The sequence below is a fragment of the Neodiprion pinetum genome, chromosome 1, assembly GCF_021155775.2.
Source record: "Neodiprion pinetum isolate iyNeoPine1 chromosome 1, iyNeoPine1.2, whole genome shotgun sequence".
NCBI classification, from domain to species: domain Eukaryota; kingdom Metazoa; phylum Arthropoda; class Insecta; order Hymenoptera; family Diprionidae; genus Neodiprion; species Neodiprion pinetum.
In genome coordinates, this window is record NC_060232.1 from 32,055,807 (window position 1) to 32,077,533 (window position 21,727).

The window sequence follows — 21,727 nt, forward strand, 5'->3', positions numbered from 1 at the left end:
ACGAATACTGCGAATATTGGTTTCGTCATTCTGATTTTTTGACAAAAGAAAAAACGACGGTGTCAGTCTTGCTTTCTTTTTTAGGTGTTTTAGACCTTGAATACATCCAGGTCAATGTCCTGAATAACATGGAATCAAATAGCGAAGACATAGTTACGCAACAAGCAAATGGGCAGGGTTCAGCACGAAATTTGATGAAATTGGAATTTATTCCTATCGATATTTAGGACAGCGCGGAGTTTAGCATTGTACACACTTGTTCGTAACGGAACAACCAGACAGTGAGTCAGAAAATGAATTTGATCGGTAAAAATACGATTGGGATAAGCGTGCTCGGGTAATATATACGCATGATGTGAATAAAGTTTTCCTGTTTATTTTCCCCGAGTATAAAATGGAATAGTAAATTTTAAGAATCCTATTTATAGGTTGTATAACTTAGCTATTATTCGAAATAAGTTGAAGGCATTTCGAGCAACTGTATAATAGGTATTTTTATTACATTATTTATAGTTATAAATTTGTGTAATCGGAATACACATATAAATCCAACATAAGGATATTGGGGACCTTTTACAATTTTCACTTACGAGATTAGCTAGTTTAATTAACAAAAGGTGTTACATTCTTAGATTTCGATCATCTATATCTATGGTTTTTTGAGACTTTTTTCAAAACCGCGATACATCGCATCAGAAAAACAGATGTATACTATTTAAGTGGAATTCCTTTTTAATCTAAAAGTAAATTAAATCTACAAAATACTTAGTTGAATTCTGTGTTATTCAAAAATAGACACACTCTATCGGTTCTAAAGTGTATAAAAAAAATTATTGTGTGTAACAGAGTAATTTTTTCTTCAAAAAAGATTGACCAATAAAAAAAAATGTAATACGTATCTATCGATCAAACATAAAGACTGTTAGATTGAAATTAAAAATGTAACATCCAATAAATATTTTTATTCGCGTTAATCAATTACTTATATGCAATAATATTTACAGTGGTAATATATTATTTTTTCGTAGCTTTAGTTGCATCTATAGAATGTACATCCTGTTACAGTATAACATAAGCACCTTAAATGAAATAGAATAATTAAAATTTGTTAAAATATCATCTGATTTTATGATGATATGACGTATTCATGTATAATGAATAAAAAACTTTTTTTTTGTCATATATTCTATAAATCAGATACTTGAGCTTTCTCGATTAATTAATAATCCTGGAGAACAGCTTACCTACTTATTGTTAACTCTGTAGTCTACAATATGTTTGTATGCTATAGTATAATACCATAAAGTTGTGTCATGTTTCATCAATGCTTCTTAAAAAAAAACAATTACACGATGAAATCAGATACAAAATCTCAACAATGGTGAATGAATAGTTTTAATTCTTTCATTGTCCAACTCTATAATAAGATGCATCTGGTCTAATAGAGCGTATATTGACAATTTATTTACCCTTAACCCTCAACACAGAATGGTGCGCACAATGTGCAAATATGAAAAATTTCTGATCAATTGTGAAATTAATCAATCAACTTCACTGGGTTATCAATCGCGGGTAATAGTATTTCCATATTAATAGAGCGGGTCAATTGTACATGCTATTCCGTTATGCAAAACATTTTTTAACCAGGTATTATGACGAAATTAACAACGAATTTCATGTATGAACAGCAGCATATCTAATGACCCTGCCAGGACGCACAAAGAAGTTCTAGGAGAAGTAGTCACCATTACGCGCGTGTGCGAATAGGAAATAACAATTTATAGTTTTGTGTTTAAGCAGGCAAATTTTCGTATATTATCAGAATTTCATGGATTTCAATAATATTCTAATTACGGTTACAATTTCATATCTGGTGGATACCTGTACTCAATTGGTTGACAGTTGAGTGTTAGAGGGGATGGAATGGCTAAGCTAGTAAATCAAAACTAGGCCTGAAGCGTCTGGTTTAATTCTAGGTTTGTTTGATTACAAATAAATATTGCTAAGTTTGAACTGATTATTATTAAATGGAAACAATTTTTGAATTTGATGACATTTGTTTTACAAACTATCGTCACTGACAATACATACACTTTCTAGTCTCCATTTCTGTGGAATAAATTCACTACTACTTACAACTTTTACAGATACCTCGATTCTCGATGCCAAATCATAGGTCCCAGGGGATGTTATTAATGCCTGAAGCGTAACTGAGTGACAGCCATGTGGTTCTAACTGACAATTGACAGCTGTATGAGATATATATCTAAAAGAAGTCGACCCCTGCGGCGAGTACAGTTGGGACTTTATACTAGGTAATTGAGATTGGCTGTAAATATAAGTATAAAATTAGTATGCATTGGTCAAGCTATTATTGCCACTAACATTTGGCTACAACAAGTGAGGGAGTAATTTCAAATGGTTAATTACTGTGATGTGAAAACTTTACCTGCTTGTTCCAACTGTCGTGATTTTAACGTCAACTGCAGTTCCCGAATTGTTTTGCAAACGGAGCTGTACTGGTACAACACATAATCTACTTAGTTTGAAGTTATGTGCAGCTTGCCGAACGTGATGCAGTGCGAAAATTACTAAGCTTTGTTGTAACTCCAGCTCAGTGAAATCATCTTTCCTTGTAACAGTCGTCGAATCAGGCACATTTCTGTCTGGTCCAAAAATTCTGAGGTGACCACCATACTCGTCTTGTGCTGCTTTCGGTTCATCCGGATGCTTATAGGTTTTATTTAAAACATCTAGGTCCATATGATGCTGACCAATTACATGTCTAGTTAAAGCTCCTCTTTCCGTTATACTTGCACTCCATCGTAAGATAATTGTCGAATCCACCATCATACAATCAGAAAAAGGGGATTTTTCAGGTATCTGAACTTGTTGCTGGTGCTGTGTTTCATTTTGTGTTTCACTCCAATTCAATGGTCTAATATTTCTTCGTTGAATAAAATCTATGTATGGCGAATCCGTAATTGACTCAGAGGATTTTTCAGTTATTAATGAGACGTCAGAGAATTCAGACGTGTCTTCTTTTCTTTTACATAATTTCAAGAAAAAATGTGACATTTCTTGAGGCTGTATTTTCATGTTCATTGGTAAGACTGTTGACTCTGCTAGCGTCCATAAATTACTTTTGAAAGATACTTTACTAAGGGTTATCTCATTCATAAACGGATCATGAACTTGATTTGTATTTTTGACTTGTACAATTAAATTCAACGTAGGAAGTGTTTCTTTGCTAACTACTGCACTTCGACGAACAGTTGCAGATATTTGGAGTGAATTTAAAACTGTTAGATGCCATGTATGACGAGTTAGTCTATACTTTGGAGTGGTTTTAGGCATTGAATTCTCATAATAGAATAACAAATCCAGCCGGTGACTTCCCTTCTCGTGTGGAGCTCGTACCCATAACGGCATCGTGTACGTTTCGCCGACATTCAAAACTCCATTTGTTGATGGTGGCAGATGTATTTTTGTTATAAGACTCGCTTTCACTGTAGGATTTTAAAAATTGCTGTCAGCTAATTACTTAACTAAAGTATGATTATACATCTTGATAATAATTTGACTTTAGTACTGAAGGTATTAAAAATAAGAACATACAAAAATGAATCAAATGTGCACAATTATTACCATTATTAGAGGCGGTTGAATGGTTCTCCAAAGAAAATAGTTTGGGGTTTGTAGAACCGATATGAATGTTCGTCAGAGGTGAATTGCCAATATTTTTTAGAGTAACTTCAACCCTTTGCATTTCACCACATAACATCTCAGGTGATAACTTACTGAATGATAACTGAAAAAGGTAATGAATACATTATAGACTGCATAATGTGATGATATCTAAAGTTTCAACAAATCTCTACAGCAATTAAACAATCAATAAAAATGACTACATGTATACAGATATATTGGACTAGTGAAAAAAACTTCTTACTTGTGCAAATGGAGCGCTGTGAACAACATTCATTGCCAATCTGTAGTCTTCTCCGTACAATTTTGCTCCTGTTTTTTCCTTAACATTTTTTAACTTTGGCCCTTGTAGTTCGAACAGCCTTTTACCAGCTATACTAATACATGGGTTGACGATGGGTTGATCAGCGACGGCTTGATTAGGATTAGATAAATTGTAGCTCACTCCCAATACTTTGATTTCTCCAATTTTTCTCGGAGTTATAGACAGGACGATCCTTTGTTTACAATTTGGCTGCAACGTAATTGCTTCGATAGTCTGACTTTCTACCGGAGCTAATTGTGTTTCAAATTCTTTATTACTATATTGTAGATCTGAATTTGATTTAGCACTTGCTTCATCAAAGTCTTGTTCACATTTATTAAAAGACCACAGTAACTTTACGTTAGATAATGGTAGTGGTATATGTAATGGATTATGTAGCTCTATGGAGTAGTGTACAGGTTCGTTCAGAACCGCATTTGGCTTTGTAGAATTGTTGCTTTTGTCGGAATACAAAACAACAGTTGGTTTGAATATCATTGGCACAGACCCTAGAACTTCTGTTATCAACATTTCTTCCAGTTTCGACCATCGAACGTCCTCTACATCTTGACTATCGAAGGAAACATGGCTTGCCGGAATGTTGTCTTTCTCACATTTTGACAATGGGCCAAATAATACCTTAATTTCATTTGAATTAATCAGTGGTAAGGGTAGAATCGGTAAAACCATCGATTCCCCGATTTCTTCCTTGAATAGTAGCTAGAAACAAAATATTGTTCAAGCTATGCCTTTTGTTATAATTATAAAAACTAATTCCGAAACAATTTTACTGTGTACAAAAGGAAGTTTTATTGGGACATACGTTGTGAATATGAAGAAATTCTCTGAGAAAAGCTGCCTGTTGAGGAGCTGGCTGTTTGCTAGAAGCATTAAGTAACTTTTCAAAAGCTTTGGCAGCATCTTTGACTAGCTTCAATGATGCAGCTTGCCTACCAATTGTAAAATGTATATGATCCTCTGCCAATGACCAGCCCCGGTTATTGTACACCTGGAACAGAAAGCAGATAATACTACTTGAATAAGCTGTTGAGATATTAAAGCAGCTACTGTTTTCGCTGTCAGCATTTTATTCCAAACACAACTAATATATCTACATCTACCTGGTAGGCCTGCTGATAACATCTTAAAGAATGTTTCCTTTGTCCAGCTTTAGAATACCGGTGTCCAGCCAATACAATATGGAATGCATATTTGCGCATCATTTTTGACCCAATAAAACAGTACGCAGCCTGTTCTAAAAGAACAGCTGATCTCAAGTCTGAGTCTTCACTAGTCATTCGGATCAATTGTTTCGCAGCTTCACCATACAAGCCACGACCTTTAAGGCATTCAGCACTTAACAAAGTAGCTCTAGTCGCAAATTGTGGCACTTTACAACTGTTCAAGTATGTTGAAATTGCATCATCCATATACTCAATTGATTTCCTAGTCATTTCACCTTGCATAAAAGCGCTTAATGCAGCCATTTCTAAAGCACCTGCATAATACAGCCATGCTTGGTCAGCTGCAAAGTCGCGTTTTGCACTGTGATAAGCTTGGTAGGCAAGAGAGTAGTGGCCAAACATGAAGCAAAGGTCTCCTAATCTCCGAAGTTGAAGCTCAGGGGACTCAGCAGTGTAGCTAAAAATATATAACAATATTAAACAGTAAATACAATTGAACTACATCGTTAGAAATAGTAAGACCATAAGTCATAGGGTTGACATTGAATATGTCTTCACATCGTACGTACTTACATCACTGCATTTGCTGGGGCAGATCCAGGTGCCCCAGGCTTGTTAGTAACAAACCAACGTTTTGTAGCACTAAATAAGGATCTACTAACACCTTTCTTATTGGAAATAACATCATTGAGCAGTCCAATTTGTTTTTCAACATATGGTAGTAAACTTTTCAAACAAAATTCTGTAATCAATGTTCGCAACCTCTCCAAATCCTGAGAGGACAATCTTATACCATGTTGAATGGTTGGCTGACTAGGTGAATCTGCCCAAACGTTATCGTTAATTGGAGTATTATTTTCCATTTGATTTTTCAGGGTTACTGACGGTATAAAATTGCATGAGGATTTCTCATTCTCTGGACTCAATGGATGAGTTGTAACGGGAACTGCTTCCTGTCCAACTTCAAGTGAACCAATTGATGATTCCGCTGCATCCGATGAAAGGCTTATTGTATCACATACATCTGGAGAACCCAACATTGGATTACGTGGCGCTATTGGGGTACCAGCCAGACTTGTTCTAAAAATCAATAGCAATTGTAAACAATAATAAAATAGCTATTGAACCTAGTCAATGAGAAAAATTATAAAATACGGTAGGCGCAAAAAAGAAAGACAATCTGTTCAGGGAAAGGAGAAGCTGTTGCAGATTTTATCCCGCTACTGGCATCAGTAAAATTTCGGATACATAGTTGTTATAATAGTACTGAAAAAGGACACAGTTGGGTTTATACATAAATTTAACAGTACTGATAAGGTATGTGACATTAAACTTTTGAAGATATTATTTTCTTGGAATGTTTATAGTGAGGGATAAGTTGATAGTCGATACTAAGCAAGAAAAAATGGTTTCATCTTGCTGTTGAGTGATTTGTTTACAGCAGAGCATGAAGCACCAGTCTTTGCAGTGACTAAAACCATAGTAACGCTACAATTTGTTTTTGTTGGATTTGTGGTAATGAAACCAGTAAAATAGCCAAGATATTCACCTATCTGGTTCAGTCGTAACCTGACTAGGCATTGCAGATACTCCACTAGTATCTGCTGGTGTTCTGGGAGAGCTACTTTGTTCACTGCTTTCTGATAAGTCTGAATGTTTACTTAAAAATTGACACCAAGGATCTGGTAAATGTGTAGTGTCGTCCAATGGACCTGGTGGTCTCGAGTTCATTTGTAATAAGAAACAATTGTTGGATCCATAAATATTCTTCATATCTGTGTACACTGTTTCTGCCCTGAAAGAAAGATTATTTCAAAGGTGAGGTTTTTTGGTTCCATGCAAATATTACATAGGAATGAAGTGATTTTTAAACAAAAGTGTATCAAATGACGCTGCTCACTTATTTTTATCATCTTGAAAAGTATCATGAATCAATATATAATATCTCAAGGCATTATTGTTGAACCATTTTGGCAGTTTTCCAGGTATACTTTGATTCAGCTGGGCACCCATATGCTGAATCTTTTCTAATGGATTATCATCCCCGGTTGAAACAATGATCATGCATGCCAGAAAATGTTTAGTAAATTCATGATCGGATGGAAACTGTACAGCCAAAAGCATCTCTCTCCATGACTCAAACCATGGGACGGACATGGGAATCTCTAAGTTCGTTGTCCCAATTTGCACAATAGTTGTTCGTTCACATGGTGAAGAGCTAACGGACTCATTAAGCATTTTTCGAGCTAAAGTAGGCTGTGGTGGACGTACGTTTACATCTTGGACTGATAAACGAAGGTTGCGAACTGTGACAGCCGCCCCTTGTGGATCTTTGATGTGCCCTATAAATTGTTAATATTGACAATAATGAATGAACAATGTAGTTGAAAATTTTGTAAAGATAATGCTGCTGTAATGTGAGATATCAATTTCCATAGAATATGAAAATAACAATCTGGAATTAAGCTAATTTGCAAAAAATAATACTAATACAGTGTAGGCAAAAAAACATGAAACTTATTTGGAATCCTGTTCACACAAAATTAGGGGCAAAAAGAAACATGGTATGAGAAACATACATGATACAGATGATTATGTGAATTTAAACAAAAATGTAGATCACTCGGTTTTGCGAACTATTTTGTTTATTTGACATAACATCTGAGTTACCTAAATAATCTCTCAGTTGCATTCATTGAACAAGTACAGGATTCTGTGCTCAGTGGAAAGCTGTGTGAACCGCCTAGGTTTCAAGTTACACGAGAACTGATAAGGTAGTGAAATACGTTGAACTCTTAAAACTACAGTTAATATGAAATGCAAATGAAAATTTTACCTTCAGCATTGAGTTTACAAAACGGTTGTAGCAGTTCTATAAATGTCAAATTATTTTTTTGACAAGTATTTTCTGCAGCAGTTGAGCAAACGGCAGCAATCTGAGGTGAAAAACAGTTACTGATAAACTCTTGTGGGGTTAACTTGCACTGGGCCATGATTATTCCTTTTATAAATATGAAATTATTCCAATTTATGAATTCACATAGAGGTTTGGAATTCTATTTTTGCATTTTAGATATGCAATCACTCATCTTCTCTAATTAATTGACTTAATTCTAGGTAAATTACAACTTTTGACAGTATGTAGCCATCGTCATATCTGTAGGGGCGACCATGATGAACATGTCCACGGACAGCTGTTTATTCTTGGTTTATTCCCTAAAAATTCGTTATCCAACGTTGGCATGTGCGACGAATATTTCATGCTGATGCGTATTCAAATGGTGGCGTTCGAAACGCCGCCGAGTTCAGACCGTCGGCCATCTTGCATGCTGTTAGCAGTTCGCAGTAGTTTCTGGAACGCCGACGAATCTGGACATGTTCGTTCGGGATACGCGCTCGTTGATTTTCTAATTGCTAATATACTTTATTATTTCCGAACCTCACTTTGTTCACGCTGGTACAGTGAAGCAAACTTTCAAGAACGTGATAACCGATTGTCTTGTGATAATAAATCGAAAGTTGCTTTTCACTTAGTAATTGTAACTCGCGAACGGATAGAATTAATGTCAGAAAGTATAACTATCGATGAGGTTTTTTAAAAATTCGTGATATTACAAATCGTGCAAATAATAATATTGAAAACTTGACAACAGGTCTCCTACAGTGAGTGTAAACTAACCTACTATGTGACAATTATAATATAAAAGTTCTCTCGAATTCAGAGTTTTGTATACTTATGTTACTGACGTGTTTCTTTGTTCCTCGCCAGAAATTTAATTTTAACGTATCTCTTCAATGATGCAGAATTTTTTACGCATTGCATTGCAGCTTGGTGAATTTTCTGCGTGATTCTGTGGTGCCTAAAATAGTTTTGTGGTGCATTCATGATCAGTGATACAGTGTACACGGTGCATAGATAGTGAAGTGAAGATCGAAAATTAGCTGTGAAGATCAGCTTTGAATCTTCAGAGACAACCTAAAGTACAACGGGACAACCTGTAGCCTGCAGACGTTACGTGTTTGGTAAGCTTTGCATCTTTTGTTCCGATGTTTTGCTATCTAGTATCTGGTTAGAAACATGCGTTGACAAAATTCTTACATCTCCGTTGAAATGCAATACTCGCAATTGAAATCCAATTTCTACCAGGGTTCTTCTGTGTCAATCTTCTATAAGATTTTTACGAATTCATGTATTTTGTTCACATATTCATAATTTAAATTTGTGATATTCGTCTTCGAAGATTCACTGCGTCCTTGGCGCTGCCTTCAGCGCGTGAGCTTGATATTCTGTCGTTCTGAGAACAATACACAGAAGTGAAAATGGTCACTTCTGCATTTTCGTTAAATTGAGCCAGCTAAAGCCACTGGTTTCGAGTTTTCAACTACGTGCAGCTTCCGTGTAGCGAGTATTTGAGAGAAGCGCTTTATGAGTCATTTCTAGGCAACAGCCAATCAGATGATACTTGCTGCTTTTTCGAATGTAACCAATGCAGCTGCGTAACGTAAAATTAATTTTTGCAACACCTGCATGGAAAGTCCATTTTTATGCACCATTTACAAGCACCGAAAGTAGTCTTTTATACACATGTGCGGGAAAAACTTTCGCGCATTGCTAGTGGTGTGAGAAAAATACCTTCGCACATTGCCGGCGGTATAAAATAAACCTTCGCACATTGCTAGCGGTGTGCGAAAAAGACGGTCGCGCTTTTATCCACAGTTGCGCATTTCGCAAACAGCTGCACTAGCGTCACCTATGGAATAGTTTGTCACTCTTTGCCGTGCTCGACATCGTCACTGAACAGACATCGGGCCGTGATTTCGTGTAAATATAATCGTGTATGTCGGACTTTCCATTACAGGTGTAGCAAAAAATAGAGTTCGATACACGCGCGAAAGTTGGCAATGCCTATCTCGCGTAAATGCGCCACACTCGCCCTTCAACTCGTCTCCGGGCTCGTGCTGCACCTTCACGCTTATGCAGGCATTGCCACCTTCGCGCACTAGTATCGAAAAACACTATTCTGTGATTCTTCGTTTCGGGATGGAGCCAAGTCCGTGAACGATTTTTGGGAGACTTTTTATTGCAGTTTACAATACTTCTTGAAGAATAGAAACCGACGGCGAAAGTCTCAAAGATCTCACGAAATCAATTGTTTTTATGCATATAGTAAGATTGACGGTCATTATGAAGTTGATATAAGTATTGAATGCTTGCATATCTCACTCGAAAGAGCGCCTTATAGGGATCCGCAAACTTGAGTAGCGAGTAAATTTTTATAAGATCATCGGATTAGTATGTATTCAACAGTTCTAGCAAGGTCAACGATTTTTGTGACAGAATATAGGCTTAAAAAATAATCCCCCTGGATATGCGTTGGCATATTTTCATTTCTTACTTATCCCGGTTTGGATGCGCATAATTTCAGTATGGCTAAATTGATATTCAAGGGTTTGTATAACGTGCGAAAAAAACATATTTCAACTAAATTTATTTATTCACATATAAGTTCAAAATTCCGATAACGTAGAAAAAATATAAGATCTGTTTGACGTAAACAGCGATAAGACTGCAGCAGCGATCAGGAGTTCTCTGTTCCTATTGTTCCGAAACCACTGCTAGCGGATGCTGATATTTCGTAACTGTAGCTCGATTAAATTCAAGCAAAAACCATGTTGTAATTACTTTTTCATGATCTGATATTGAATAGATGCTAGTATAACTAACCTGCAGAGGAATTTTTCTACCATTAGAAAAATAATTGTGAATGAGAATATTTGCTATTCGATGTACGTGTGATGTATGCATTTTACAATACGAGCTTGATTAGGTAACATACCGACGAAAGTGTATATATCTAAAAAGCCTTAAAAACATTTTTTTGTACAACTAGGGGCTTGGCCCTTGCGCGCTTCGCGCCTCACTATTTCCTTACGCATTGTCTAGTAGACAGGCGAATTCCTTCATGTTGATTTGAAGACAGGTCTGCACTTGCTGTCCACTTTAATTCCTTCTGTGCTTACTTTTCTTTTTTTCATCAATCTAAGCTTCCATTCGTTGGTTGAAAATTGGTGTTCCTTCTCTATTGATATCGATCTATCTCCTTGACTTGCTGAATTATTTTTGCTGCCGCTCTGCCCGTTATTCTCCAAAATCACCTTCTTTATATTATTTTTTTCTCTATATTTGTGTTGCTGTTCACTCCGCAAAACACCTCTTTCTCTTGTGGTTAACATAGATCTTGGTCGTCCTCTTGCCTGGTTATAGGAATATTTGTTTATTATTATTCTCTGGCTTATTTGGTTCTTCGCACTTACAATTTTATTTTCCTTTTTCTTTTGTGATACGTCTGACCATCCACCGTCTCCATCGCCTTGTCTGCTGGTTGAAACTCCTCCTTTCTGTTCGTTGGTTGAAAAGCCAGTATGATATTTTTTGTTCGCTTCCCTATATTTTCGCTGCTGTTCTCGTCGTGTAATTTTTCGCTCTTCTATGTTCATCACATTGGTTGGTCGTCCTCTTGATTTATTTTCCAAATCAATAATCACAATCGATTCTTCTAATTCTTCGACACTCTTCGTTGAATTATTTTTACTACCGCTCTGCCGGTTATTCTCCAAAATCACCTTCTTTATATTATTTTTTTCTCTATATTTGCGTTGCTGTTCATTCCGCAAAACACCTCTTTCTCTTGTGGTCAACATCGATCCTGGTCGTCCTCTTACCTGGTTATACGAATATTTGATGGATATTATTCTATGGCTTATTTGCTTCTTCGCACTTACAATTTTATTTTCCTCTTTCTTTTGTGATACTTCCGACCATCCACCATCTTCATCGCCTTGTCTGCGGCTTGAAACTCCTCCTTTTTCAATTGTCATCGTAAACTCTGGCTGTCGTTTTGACTGTTTGGTGATATATTTAGATTTACTATTATTTGATTGTTACTTTTCATACTTATTACTCACTATCTGAATTTTATTTTGGTTCTGCAAGACATCAAAGTGTCCACTGTCTCCGTCGCCGGTGAAGAGTAGCGAGAATTGTGTTTCATTTTGTGATCTGATCCGGTGTGGATAAATTTGTTCTTCGCGATACACCATTAAACATATCTTAAAAATGTCCGCACCTGCAGCTAATTCTGCTTCTCTCCCGTATATTCCATTTTTATTCATATGTGATTTGTAATCACCAGGTGACCTAATCACAGCACCGTTTGACTCATTACCTGTAATAAAACCCGCAAATCTAGACCAATTATCCACTATATTTGAAACGATACTCAGTCTCACCTCTGCGTGTCGATCTTGAGTGCCGTATACACGATACGCCAATGCGCGAAAAAAACAATTCCCGTCGGGAATCATCTTGATAATTTTCGTTTACAGGTTCATTGTTTGCGCGTCAGAAACAGATACCTATAAAGATATTTGTCAAAGACTGTCATAAACAGCCGATGACAGCTGTCAAAGGGTTTGCTAGATGCTTTTTGTTTTGTTTTCGGGATCTCACCCCACCGCCAACTTCATGCGTATACTATTGTTATTATAATCTTTTTTATACTATTGTTATTATAGTCTTTTTTTTACTATTGTTATTATAATCTCTTTCTACGTTCATTTGTTTGAAACTTTTTTATTAGATAGAGAGATAATCTTTTTCTACCTGTTCATTTGTTTGAAACTTTTTTATTAGATAGAGAGATTCCGCACAAAAAATTACGGAAGTTTTTCAAACCTGGAATAATGTTTCAGTACGTACTGTAAACTAAAGTGCACATTTACAACGAATTTCGACGTACAGGAATTTTTTAATCATAGCTATTTTCATATAGGAATTTTTCGTCATAACTCGCAGAATTTAACATCATTACATAGCCTGCCAAAGTTTATTCACCATAATCGTGAACACAGTAGTAGTTCTGTACCATACCTATTACGGTATGAAAATTTCAGACCAAATAATTTTCGATGAGCGGGTGAAATGTGCTTGAATGTAGAGTGCTCCAGACAGAACTTGAGATCATTCGTAATTTGCTTCTGGGTATGTACATACAAACATACACTCCGTATTGTTTGTTTAAGCAATGTAGTACTCCTACCTTTACCGATCAAGCAAATTCACGCTTATTTTCGCTTTATTAAGTGAACAAATGAGCGAGAACGGTGCATCATTCTTTCATAGTAAAATTTAAGAAAGTTATCGATATACTGAAAATCATCTAAAAATGTAAGGTTTTCTGATTCATTTTACGGTTTTCGCATTTCCCGCATTTCTGAGGCCGTAATCTTTGCTGGCGAGTGACCACGAAGTAATACTATTCGTGCGAGTGACTTTTTTCGTTCTGGAAAAAATGAAGAGTAGAACGAGCCAGTCAAGGATCAGTAACCTCGGTCGGTAAGGGTAGGAGTACCATATGGCTATCGGCTGTTTCACATTGGTGCGGAGCGCGATCAAGCGGTAGCAAATACAATGTAATAAATATAATGTTCACTAGATTTCATGCATTTTGATTGGTTACCGCTCAACCCCGCCTATGTGAACTCACCCTTAACATCAGCTGGAATCAATAGTTCACAAACGCACGTAGAATCGCCTGAACGCGGTTTGATAGGGTACTGCAATTACTGTTGAATGTTGAGTCAAACGGATGTAGTAGCTGCTGGTTGTTCGACATGGAAGATGATTGTTTCAACTAATTGTTAAATCTGAAAGACTGAAAAACTTTACGTTTAATAATAATGCGTAATGTAGGTAAGTTTAAATAAAAGGTTATAAAATGTGATGCAAACAAAATATCTATTTTAAATTAATTATTTGCGAAATCAGCATGCGACCTGTCAAAATTTCGACGGTAGAAAGAGATGTAAGGTTCCCCCACCATCTATTGCAGAATATTTACGCGGGAATGTTTACGCTTCTACCGCCCTTTTAGTCAGGTAATTCGGTGTCAGTGCCCCTGATTTTGTCCTCTGTTTGTCCTGTTAGTAGAATTAGCCCGAAGAAAAATTAGTTTAATATAAATAATTCCGTAAGTACCGTAATTAAAATATTATTCTAGCCTGACAATAGATTCATTCCTACAATCACAGAGTGATGAAAATATCCATGTGATTTTCACGCATGGTGAAATCATTGAATATGTGCAATGTGAATAAATAATTGATATCGTCTTCAATATCTCAATAATATTGTGTATTGTTCTACTTTTAATTTGATTCCGGTAATCTTTCATTCGATTCAAATCAAATTTGTCATATTTTCGTTTTCATTTTCATTTTCATTTCACCTTTATTGTGACACATAACAAGTAGAGGCAACATAAACCGTTATGAGCAATAAATAACTTATATATCCCTAGGAGTAGGTTACCTTTTGTTGTGTGCTATCAGAAGCCGACTATACAAAAGTTAAAGTACATCCGTTGAGTTGACTTCGTTGTATTCCTTGTTGAAATAGCATACTTGCAGGGAAACTTTTTGCAAGAATGAGTGCTTCACCCAATAAAAACTGCAAGCGGCTTTTCACGGTGTGTATAGAAGGCAATATCGGTAGTGGAAAAACCACATTTTTGAATAATTTCAAAGCAAATGATAATATGCTGGTTCTCCAAGAACCAGTGGAACTTTGGCGCGACGTTGGTGGAACTAATTTGTTGGTAAGAATGCAAACAATCATAATCACAGTAACAGTAAAGTAGAAATCTAAAGTTTTTTTCTTACATATTCCGTTGCAGGAAAAAATGTATAAGGATCCTGTTAGGTACGGTTGCCTATTCCAATCTTACGTTCAACTGACAATGCTTCAACTGCATACTCAGAAAACTAATCTACCTTTTAAAGTTATGGAAAGATCTGTATATAGCGCTCGCTGCTTCATTGAGAATATGAAACGTACCAAAATGTTGGAAAAGGTGGAAATAGATATTCTGGAACAGTGGCACGAATGGTGTATCCAGCGTGCTGACATTCAAACAGACTTGATAGGTAACTAGTGCACTCCAATATTCCCCACTCATAACATTATGAAGAAAAAGGAGCTTACACTTACGTTTTTTTTTGTTTTTTTCTTTTTTTTTGTAGCTAAATGTTACAACCACTATATTGAATTCTTTCACACATCTGTTTATATATATTTCAAATTTACAACAGTGTACTTACGAACATCTCCAGAAGTAGTTTATGAGCGGATGCGAACTCGGGCTCGTAAAGAAGAAGATTGCGTGTCATTAGAGTATTTACGACAAGTTCATGATGTACACGACGACTGGCTTTATAATCGGTCTCTATTTTCCGTACCTGCCCCAGTGATGGTTCTGGATGCGAACAAAAGTGTAAGTGAGATGATGGCAGAATTTGAAAAATGCAGACGCAGTATATTTGAAAACAGAGACAAATTAATCATGGAAAACAAAAATATGCAAAAGAGAAGAAACGTCGAACCTATGTCGCCATTGTCACCCACAAAAATTTCAGTTGGTAGCGTCTAGTGATGAAAAAATCGCATAGGTAAAGAAAGAATTAATATTTTAATGTAATGTGATTACAACATATATATTTTTATTAATTATATTGATTATTTTATCGTCCCAAGATTGGAGTTGACTTTTCACGTTGTGTTTGTTCACAAATAACATACTGTACTATTAGAGTGTTTCAAAAAAACCTACTATTTTTCTTTTTTCGAAGAACATTGAAAAATCTTCCGAGTGTCCCTCAAAAATGACCTCGGTAAAATATGAGCACTTAATATTGATATTTAGAGGTGGCGATTCTCAATTTTCTATTTCCCATTTAAATAACATGGGAAAAATATTTTTAAAAATTTGGAATTTTATTGCTCGAAAACGAATCAGTGTGAAGATATAAACAAAACATATTCTTGTAGGAAATTTTACCCTCTACAAAAAAGATCTGAATAAAGATTTGCGTAAGGTAAGTCGTTTCGGAGTTATCAGGCCTCAAACATCGAACCGTTTGAAATAATGATGTTATTAATTTATAAATGCTACAAAACTGACTCATATCACTTAATTCTAAATTTTTAAAAAATTTTTTCCCATGTTATTTGAATGGGAAATAGAAAATTGAGAATCGCCACCTCTAAATATCAATATTAAGAGCTCATATTTTACCGAGTTCATTTTCAATGTTCTGTTTGTACACTCATTTTATTGTTATGTCACATTGTGGCTAAAATAATAGGTGTACTTGCAAGTCTTCTCTCCCGTGGCATCCGTACCATATTGCATTTGCAATCTACTTATGTAGTAGTAAATTGTGTTGAATTAAATTTAGTGAGGAATAGTTTAGGAATTGTGAACAACTGAGACATTTTATTTTTTGTTTTTTGTTATTTTATCATGCTGTAACTCATAAAATATATAATTAACTGTATATATGGACGCACGCATATCCAACTGTCCTTATTCAATCTTTTGCCTTGAGATGTAGAGTTATGAAAAATTGAACAAACTTAGAAAATTTAAGAATTAGGTAGAAGGGGAGAGTTGGAGCGGTTGATAAAAGATACGATAGTGAGATCCAAACCAACTATTTTTTTTTTTATTGCATACATGTATGCCTTATATGTACATTTTTCAAATTTCAAGACAACAATAAAGAATATATGTAAACATATACCTGTAAACGTAACACTCTATAGTATACATGGCTGGAATGCTTGAATGGCGCACAATGTAACTGCAATAATTAGGAATCAGTTTTCCTTCAATTCCAAAATTTAAGTATCGCACAATTGTTCTACACTATTCGTTATACACGGATATCATTTTCACGAAAAATTCGTCAAACAAATTATTGCTCAAAATTACAATATTTACACCCAACTGGGACTTTAACATTGACGCATATTGCACCAGAAACATTAGTTATGTTTATATGTAATTAGTATAAAAGTTGAACATATGTTATAAAATAATTTGCCCTATGTTTGATAAAAAACGCATACCAATAGCATTTATCGGGCTTGTATAAAAATCATTCATTCGACATACAGCCCAATTAATAGGCTATGTATAACAGAAATGAGGAATTATTTTTATCATAAAAGATTCAGTCGGTTAAGCAGGTTTGTTGTAGGAATCTGCTAATTGTTCAGCACAATCGTACTCTCGACATGACCAAATTATAGAAATCAACTGACCCAACTGAGCGTCTTCTGCCTTAGCTTGTTTCCAGTCGAGAAGTAGTTTATAGACGACCTGCAACAAAGAACAGTCTGAAAATGCTGTAACTACAGATTTTGTAGGTACTCTTGTTGAATAAGTCATCTGAATTACCTCGGCAATGCCGTTGTCTTTATAATTTTCTTCAAATTGTTCAACTTGCCCCTCTGAATAGCCTAATTTTCTTGCTACGTCACGCCACCCGTATCCAATATGTGATTTTATTACAAGCATATCATCTCTGCTAATTTCTTTTTTACTCTTACTAATTTCCATGACATCATGTGGCATTGGTTTAAACTTTGGTTTTTGAGGAAACCCTTCAGAATTTGTTTTCCTATTTTCCCCATACTGATGAGTCACCTTCGAAACATAAGTCACCTTGGGACCAATGTTGATTCCAGTTCCATTAATTATATTATAATTCACAATATTTGCATTGGGTGCTGTAAGAAAAAAATTAAAAACAATGTGATTAATATTTATCTTAATTATTTTAATGTGTCCACGGAAAATTTTCATTGTTTAACCAACATTCAACTTACATGTTTTGCGTTTCGATTTGGCATAGCCTCGAGGACTCCTAGATCTTGTTTCCGATTTGAAACTTCCAGCAGAACCAGAGTTTTCTGGATTTAGAAGCTCAGGTTGAGGTATCGATGTATTCGATTCAGATCTTTGTCTTTTAACTTCTGGCGTACTGTTTCTTGTATCATCGGGTTCAGGAGTTGCTGGTACTGATTTTTGTTTAATCTCTGTAGGTGGCACATTTAAATTTTCTTCTGCAATAATTCTCGGTGGATCCGGTCTTGCATCTGTAGTCAGACATTGTAGCCGGCGCGCCAGAGCTGTGATTCCGGACATTTTTGCTTGATCTTTTTTTTTAATTCATGCAAGATATCGCCACCCAAAATTTTTAAGTACCTCTTGACCTTGTGACGACTCTACTCGTAGATGTCACTCCTGCAACATTTTTATCTCGTAACAACAAATTGTATTTCAGGTGTAATACCGCGATTCTTGCAGTAGAACTATTCACACTAGTAGCATATGACAATACGAATTACTATTTGGTAGCAATCTGGAATTCGATCGATATAAACTGAACATAGCGATAACGCCGCTCTTTAAAAATAGATTACCCACACATTGTGGAAGAGGCGTGAAATTGAAAACTATTTCTGGGTGCTTGAAGAAAGTGTCAAACTTGAAATACGGTTTTTGCACAATTTGTATCTGTTGGTTGGTTTCATAATTTTCAAAAGAGAAAATTAATGTGAAAATAATACTTGGTACAGAACGAAATTTTTCAACTGCTTGAGAAAGCTTTCCTAATTTTTTATCAACAATAAGAGTATTTCTTTTTCCAAATTGTAATAATAGTTTTTCCACCTCAATAGACAATACAATTTATATGCACAATGATAAAGGAAAATAATAGTCTTGATTTCTGGAGCTCCTGTGCACATGAGAATAGCGAACACCGATAAACATGGTATTTTCTATACAAAATGTAATGGTAAATAAGATTTTCCTTAATGTGTGCTTTTTCTCATCCACACTTATGCCATAAATGGGCGAATATGCATCAGAAAACAAGCCAGAGAAAAACAAGTAAGATAGTGCAGGCGCATTCAAGTATGATGTTGAAAATTTTTACGCCAATCCTTTGTTGAACAATTGCACAAAAGTAAAACAACAATATTTTTCAAGCTAATCGTTTACAACTGTACCTGAATATTTCTATTTACTATTGCGATTTGGTAGAAAACATGTTATTTCTTTATTTTTGCGTTAATTGGAAATGTATTGGGGTTATTTTGTTCAGAAATGTATGTAGAATGGGGCTATTATGCCCCTTATTTCGTTTGAGATGCGTGGATTTGGATAACTCGACGTTAAATCGACCTTCTTAAATATATAATCTTTGAAATTTTAATTTCCCCACATGTTTACAAGCATACACATATTAAATTCTTCAACGAGATAACGACTGTATATTTTCCTGGAAAATCAAGTATGCCATTGTGCGGTTTCGAACAATGCAATGTTTCGATATCCACACATTTATTTATCATCAGAAATACACCTTTTGTCACGCGCTTTGAAACGTACAATAAACGGTTAAATATTGCCGATAAATCCAACTGATCGAGATCATGTATTCACATTATAAATTGATCAACTTACGCATATGTTTTGTGTCGAGCCAGTGTTTGTTGAAATATGGAAGATATAATCGGCACGTGAATTATTTTAAGCAAATTTTTCCTGTAACTGCTGCCTCGTCCACAACTGCGGTTCACTTCGGATCAGAACAAGATATGACACTTGTTGCGCTCACTGACGGCGAGCAAATGGTGCCCGCGCTTGTCGGGTGACAATTTCTTCAATTATCAGAGGAGTAATAAAGCACATGTATAAATAAACCTGGACGTAATCCGACAAATAGTTTGTCCTAGACTGTAGTGCAATTACCAGACCAATTCACATGGAATAAAGTTACAAGGATTCAGTCGCTCGATCATTAATTTGAAAAAGAAATATCTAAAATTACGATCTGAGAGAAGGGGGCTTTCACAGCAGACGACGTATCGTAAAAGTGATTAATTATGCAATAATACTCGGTCAATAATTTTTGCAAAATTCTAATCTCATGACGAGTGAAATGGACGAGAAGAATTGCTTTGTAAAGTATTCTTTATCCGCTTCTTCTATGGATAGGTTAAATCCTATCAGAGATCAGTCGATGCATCAAACTTCCGAAATGAAAAACGCATGGCGCATCATAAGTTGGGTGGTGAGTAATAGGAATTCCCGTGTTTTAATCAACACCTAACACCATGTAAGTTGTTTATGTGTGAACATGTTTTTCTCCGCTTATGCTTACGTGCGTGAACGTAAATCCCGCATGATTGGTATTCCACGTATGGCACACACTTAATTTGACAGAAACGTTTATTGGTTCGTCCATCTTTGTAAATAGTTCGACTATCCAATGACTGATGCAGCAGATCGTAAAGCGGGAATTAGAAACTTTATAATTTTCATAATACATGGAGTTATGGAATACCGAAAATTATGATTGACTAATGAGATTACTGAAGTTCTACTGTATCTGCAGAATCGTAGTTCTAGTTGATAATTGATTCCAGGAACCTGAACAAATAACTGTGGAGGAAGATGACAAAGATAATGTACAGGCAACAGTAAACCGGGCAATATCAAGCCAGGATGGCATTTCAGAATCAATACAAGCCACGCAATATGGTTTTACGCAAGTCGAAAGATCAGGCTCGACGTTCGGATCAATTTGCTCAATTGAAAATTTTGCAGATTATTTATACGAATCACTAGAATGTGCTAATGGGAAACTTGAGGTTGATCATATACACAATATCACAGATTCTGAATTATCAAGTATTGTTAATGATCTAAGTAAAAAATTAAGTTACAAAGGAATTTATAATTTATGCCACTCGGTATGTGGTATGGATATGAAACTCAGCGAACGATTAATCAGCCTTTTGTGCAAGAATATCTTATTAACAGCAGTGAGTGGCCTTACTTGTTTAATTGATAAAAAAAAACATTGGCGAAAACTTTGCTGATATTACAATTTCATAAATTATTTTTTAGATAATTTCTATCGAAGAGCCATCGAGATTATTGAATGCAGCGATTACAGAATGTGTGGGAAAATTTCCAGAAGATGTGGAAAATCTGGTTTTTATACCTTCGCTGAATTCTGACCTAAAAGAAATAACAACGATACTCAGTATTACAAGTAGTTTGGACAATCAACAAAAACGTGCTTACATTTCGTGCGTACTTTACATAAAAAATTCATACTTACAGTTTTATGCCAAAGTATGTTTTTATTAACTTGACTGTAATTCTTGTTTTATTTAGTGACTTCTCGACTAAAGTAAAGGATCTTAAGCAATGGCACATTTTGGTCCTACAAGATTTGGTGGTAGCGAACATAGATGACAATATTAAAGAAAAAGTGCTGGGTTTATTGTGGAAAAAATCCTACGACTTTTCCAGAGATAAAAATTACGGAAAATTGATACTGAGTATTTTGAAGACGAACCCACCGACTACAGTACAACAACAACATTTCTATGAAGAAATAGTTGCTGACCATAACACCTTGTTCAAAAAACTGATGGCCAAAATGTTGGAAAGTAATTCAGTTGTTTGACTTCTGATGTGTATCACATCTATTTAAAATTTAAAAGCATTTCTCTGATCTGAAAATATGCTAGGTTTATTTAGACATAATGAACACATGTTCGAAATCATCACCTTAAAAATAATCAGAATCAAACCGCGACAAGAAA

At 35.4% G+C, this 21,727-nt stretch overlaps 4 protein-coding genes across 11 annotated transcripts; 2 read left to right on the forward strand and 2 right to left on the reverse strand.

Moving 5' to 3' along the window:
• Positions 1–476: 476 nt before the first annotated feature.
• Positions 477–8,364, reverse strand: l(3)76BDm (trafficking protein particle complex subunit 8 homolog l(3)76BDm). 2 transcript variants are annotated; one of them, XM_046618535.2, is made up of 10 exons: positions 8,033–8,364; positions 7,097–7,538; positions 6,746–6,991; positions 5,770–6,276; positions 5,134–5,653; positions 4,836–5,021; positions 3,953–4,732; positions 3,649–3,811; positions 2,450–3,509; positions 477–2,329 (listed from the first exon to the last, which is right to left on the reverse strand). In XM_046618535.2, the coding sequence occupies exons 1-10, from the start codon at positions 8,187–8,189 to the stop codon at positions 2,062–2,064; spliced, it is 4,329 nt and encodes a 1,442-aa protein (XP_046474491.1). In that variant the 5' UTR covers positions 8,190–8,364; the 3' UTR covers positions 477–2,061. The 2 variants fall into 2 exon arrangements, with proteins under 2 accessions (XP_046474491.1, XP_046474501.1); XM_046618545.2 differs by lacking the exon at positions 8,033–8,364 and having other exon boundaries at positions 7,468–7,540.
• Positions 8,365–13,792: 5,428 nt separating this feature from the next.
• Positions 13,793–16,984, forward strand: dnk (deoxynucleoside kinase). 7 transcript variants are annotated; one of them, XM_046618797.2, is made up of 5 exons: positions 13,793–13,944; positions 14,024–14,133; positions 14,654–14,852; positions 14,931–15,180; positions 15,346–16,984. In XM_046618797.2, the coding sequence occupies exons 1-5, from the start codon at positions 13,936–13,938 to the stop codon at positions 15,681–15,683; spliced, it is 906 nt and encodes a 301-aa protein (XP_046474753.1). In that variant the 5' UTR covers positions 13,793–13,935; the 3' UTR covers positions 15,684–16,984. The 7 variants fall into 7 exon arrangements, with proteins under 7 accessions (XP_046474753.1, XP_046474759.1, XP_046474763.1 ...); XM_046618807.2 differs by having other exon boundaries at positions 13,798–13,948; positions 14,024–14,225; positions 14,665–14,852; XM_046618816.2 differs by having other exon boundaries at positions 13,798–13,948; positions 14,665–14,852.
• On the reverse strand, positions 16,737–21,353 carry Imd (immune deficiency). Its single transcript, XM_046618849.2, has 5 exons — positions 21,238–21,353; positions 19,572–19,686; positions 17,927–18,344; positions 17,496–17,827; positions 16,737–17,417 (listed from the first exon to the last, which is right to left on the reverse strand). Exons 3-5 carry the CDS (start codon positions 18,243–18,245, stop codon positions 17,277–17,279), a joined length of 792 nt encoding a protein of 263 aa, XP_046474805.1. The 5' UTR covers positions 18,246–18,344; positions 19,572–19,686; positions 21,238–21,353; the 3' UTR covers positions 16,737–17,276.
• Positions 19,730–21,588, forward strand: LOC124215408 (uncharacterized). The gene is made up of 4 exons (XM_046618786.2): positions 19,730–20,181; positions 20,537–20,935; positions 21,021–21,205; positions 21,294–21,588. The coding sequence occupies exons 1-4, from the start codon at positions 20,038–20,040 to the stop codon at positions 21,586–21,588; spliced, it is 1,023 nt and encodes a 340-aa protein (XP_046474742.1). The 5' UTR covers positions 19,730–20,037.
• Positions 21,589–21,727: the final 139 nt, after the last annotated feature.

What these genes read in the sequence shown, in the direction of transcription:
- LOC124215408 (XM_046618786.2), top strand. Translation starts at nt 20,038, where the DNA reads ATGACGAGTGAAATGGACGAGAAGAATTGCTTTGTAAAGTATTCTTTA. An exon ending in AGAATATCTTATTAACAGCA is followed by an intron (nt 20,936 to 21,020) that starts GTGAGTGGCCTT and finishes ATTATTTTTTAG; the next exon opens with ATAATTTCTATCGAAGAGCC. An exon ending in CAAAAACGTGCTTACATTTC is followed by an intron (nt 21,206 to 21,293) that starts GTGCGTACTTTA and finishes TGTTTTATTTAG; the next exon opens with TGACTTCTCGACTAAAGTAA.
- Imd (XM_046618849.2), bottom strand. Translation starts at nt 18,245, where the DNA reads ATGTCCGGAATCACAGCTCTGGCGCGCCGGCTACAATGTCTGACTACA. An exon ending in CAAATCGAAACGCAAAACAT is followed by an intron (nt 17,828 to 17,926) that starts GTAAGTTGAATG and finishes TTTTTCTTACAG; the next exon opens with CACCCAATGCAAATATTGTG. An exon ending in AAGACAACGGCATTGCCGAG is followed by an intron (nt 17,418 to 17,495) that starts GTAATTCAGATG and finishes TCTTTGTTGCAG; the next exon opens with GTCGTCTATAAACTACTTCT.
- dnk (XM_046618797.2), top strand. An exon ending in TCTACCGCCCTTTTAGTCAG is followed by an intron (nt 14,134 to 14,653) that starts GTAATTCGGTGT and finishes TTGTTGAAATAG; the next exon opens with CATACTTGCAGGGAAACTTT. An exon ending in CATTCAAACAGACTTGATAG is followed by an intron (nt 15,181 to 15,345) that starts GTAACTAGTGCA and finishes AATTTACAACAG; the next exon opens with TGTACTTACGAACATCTCCA.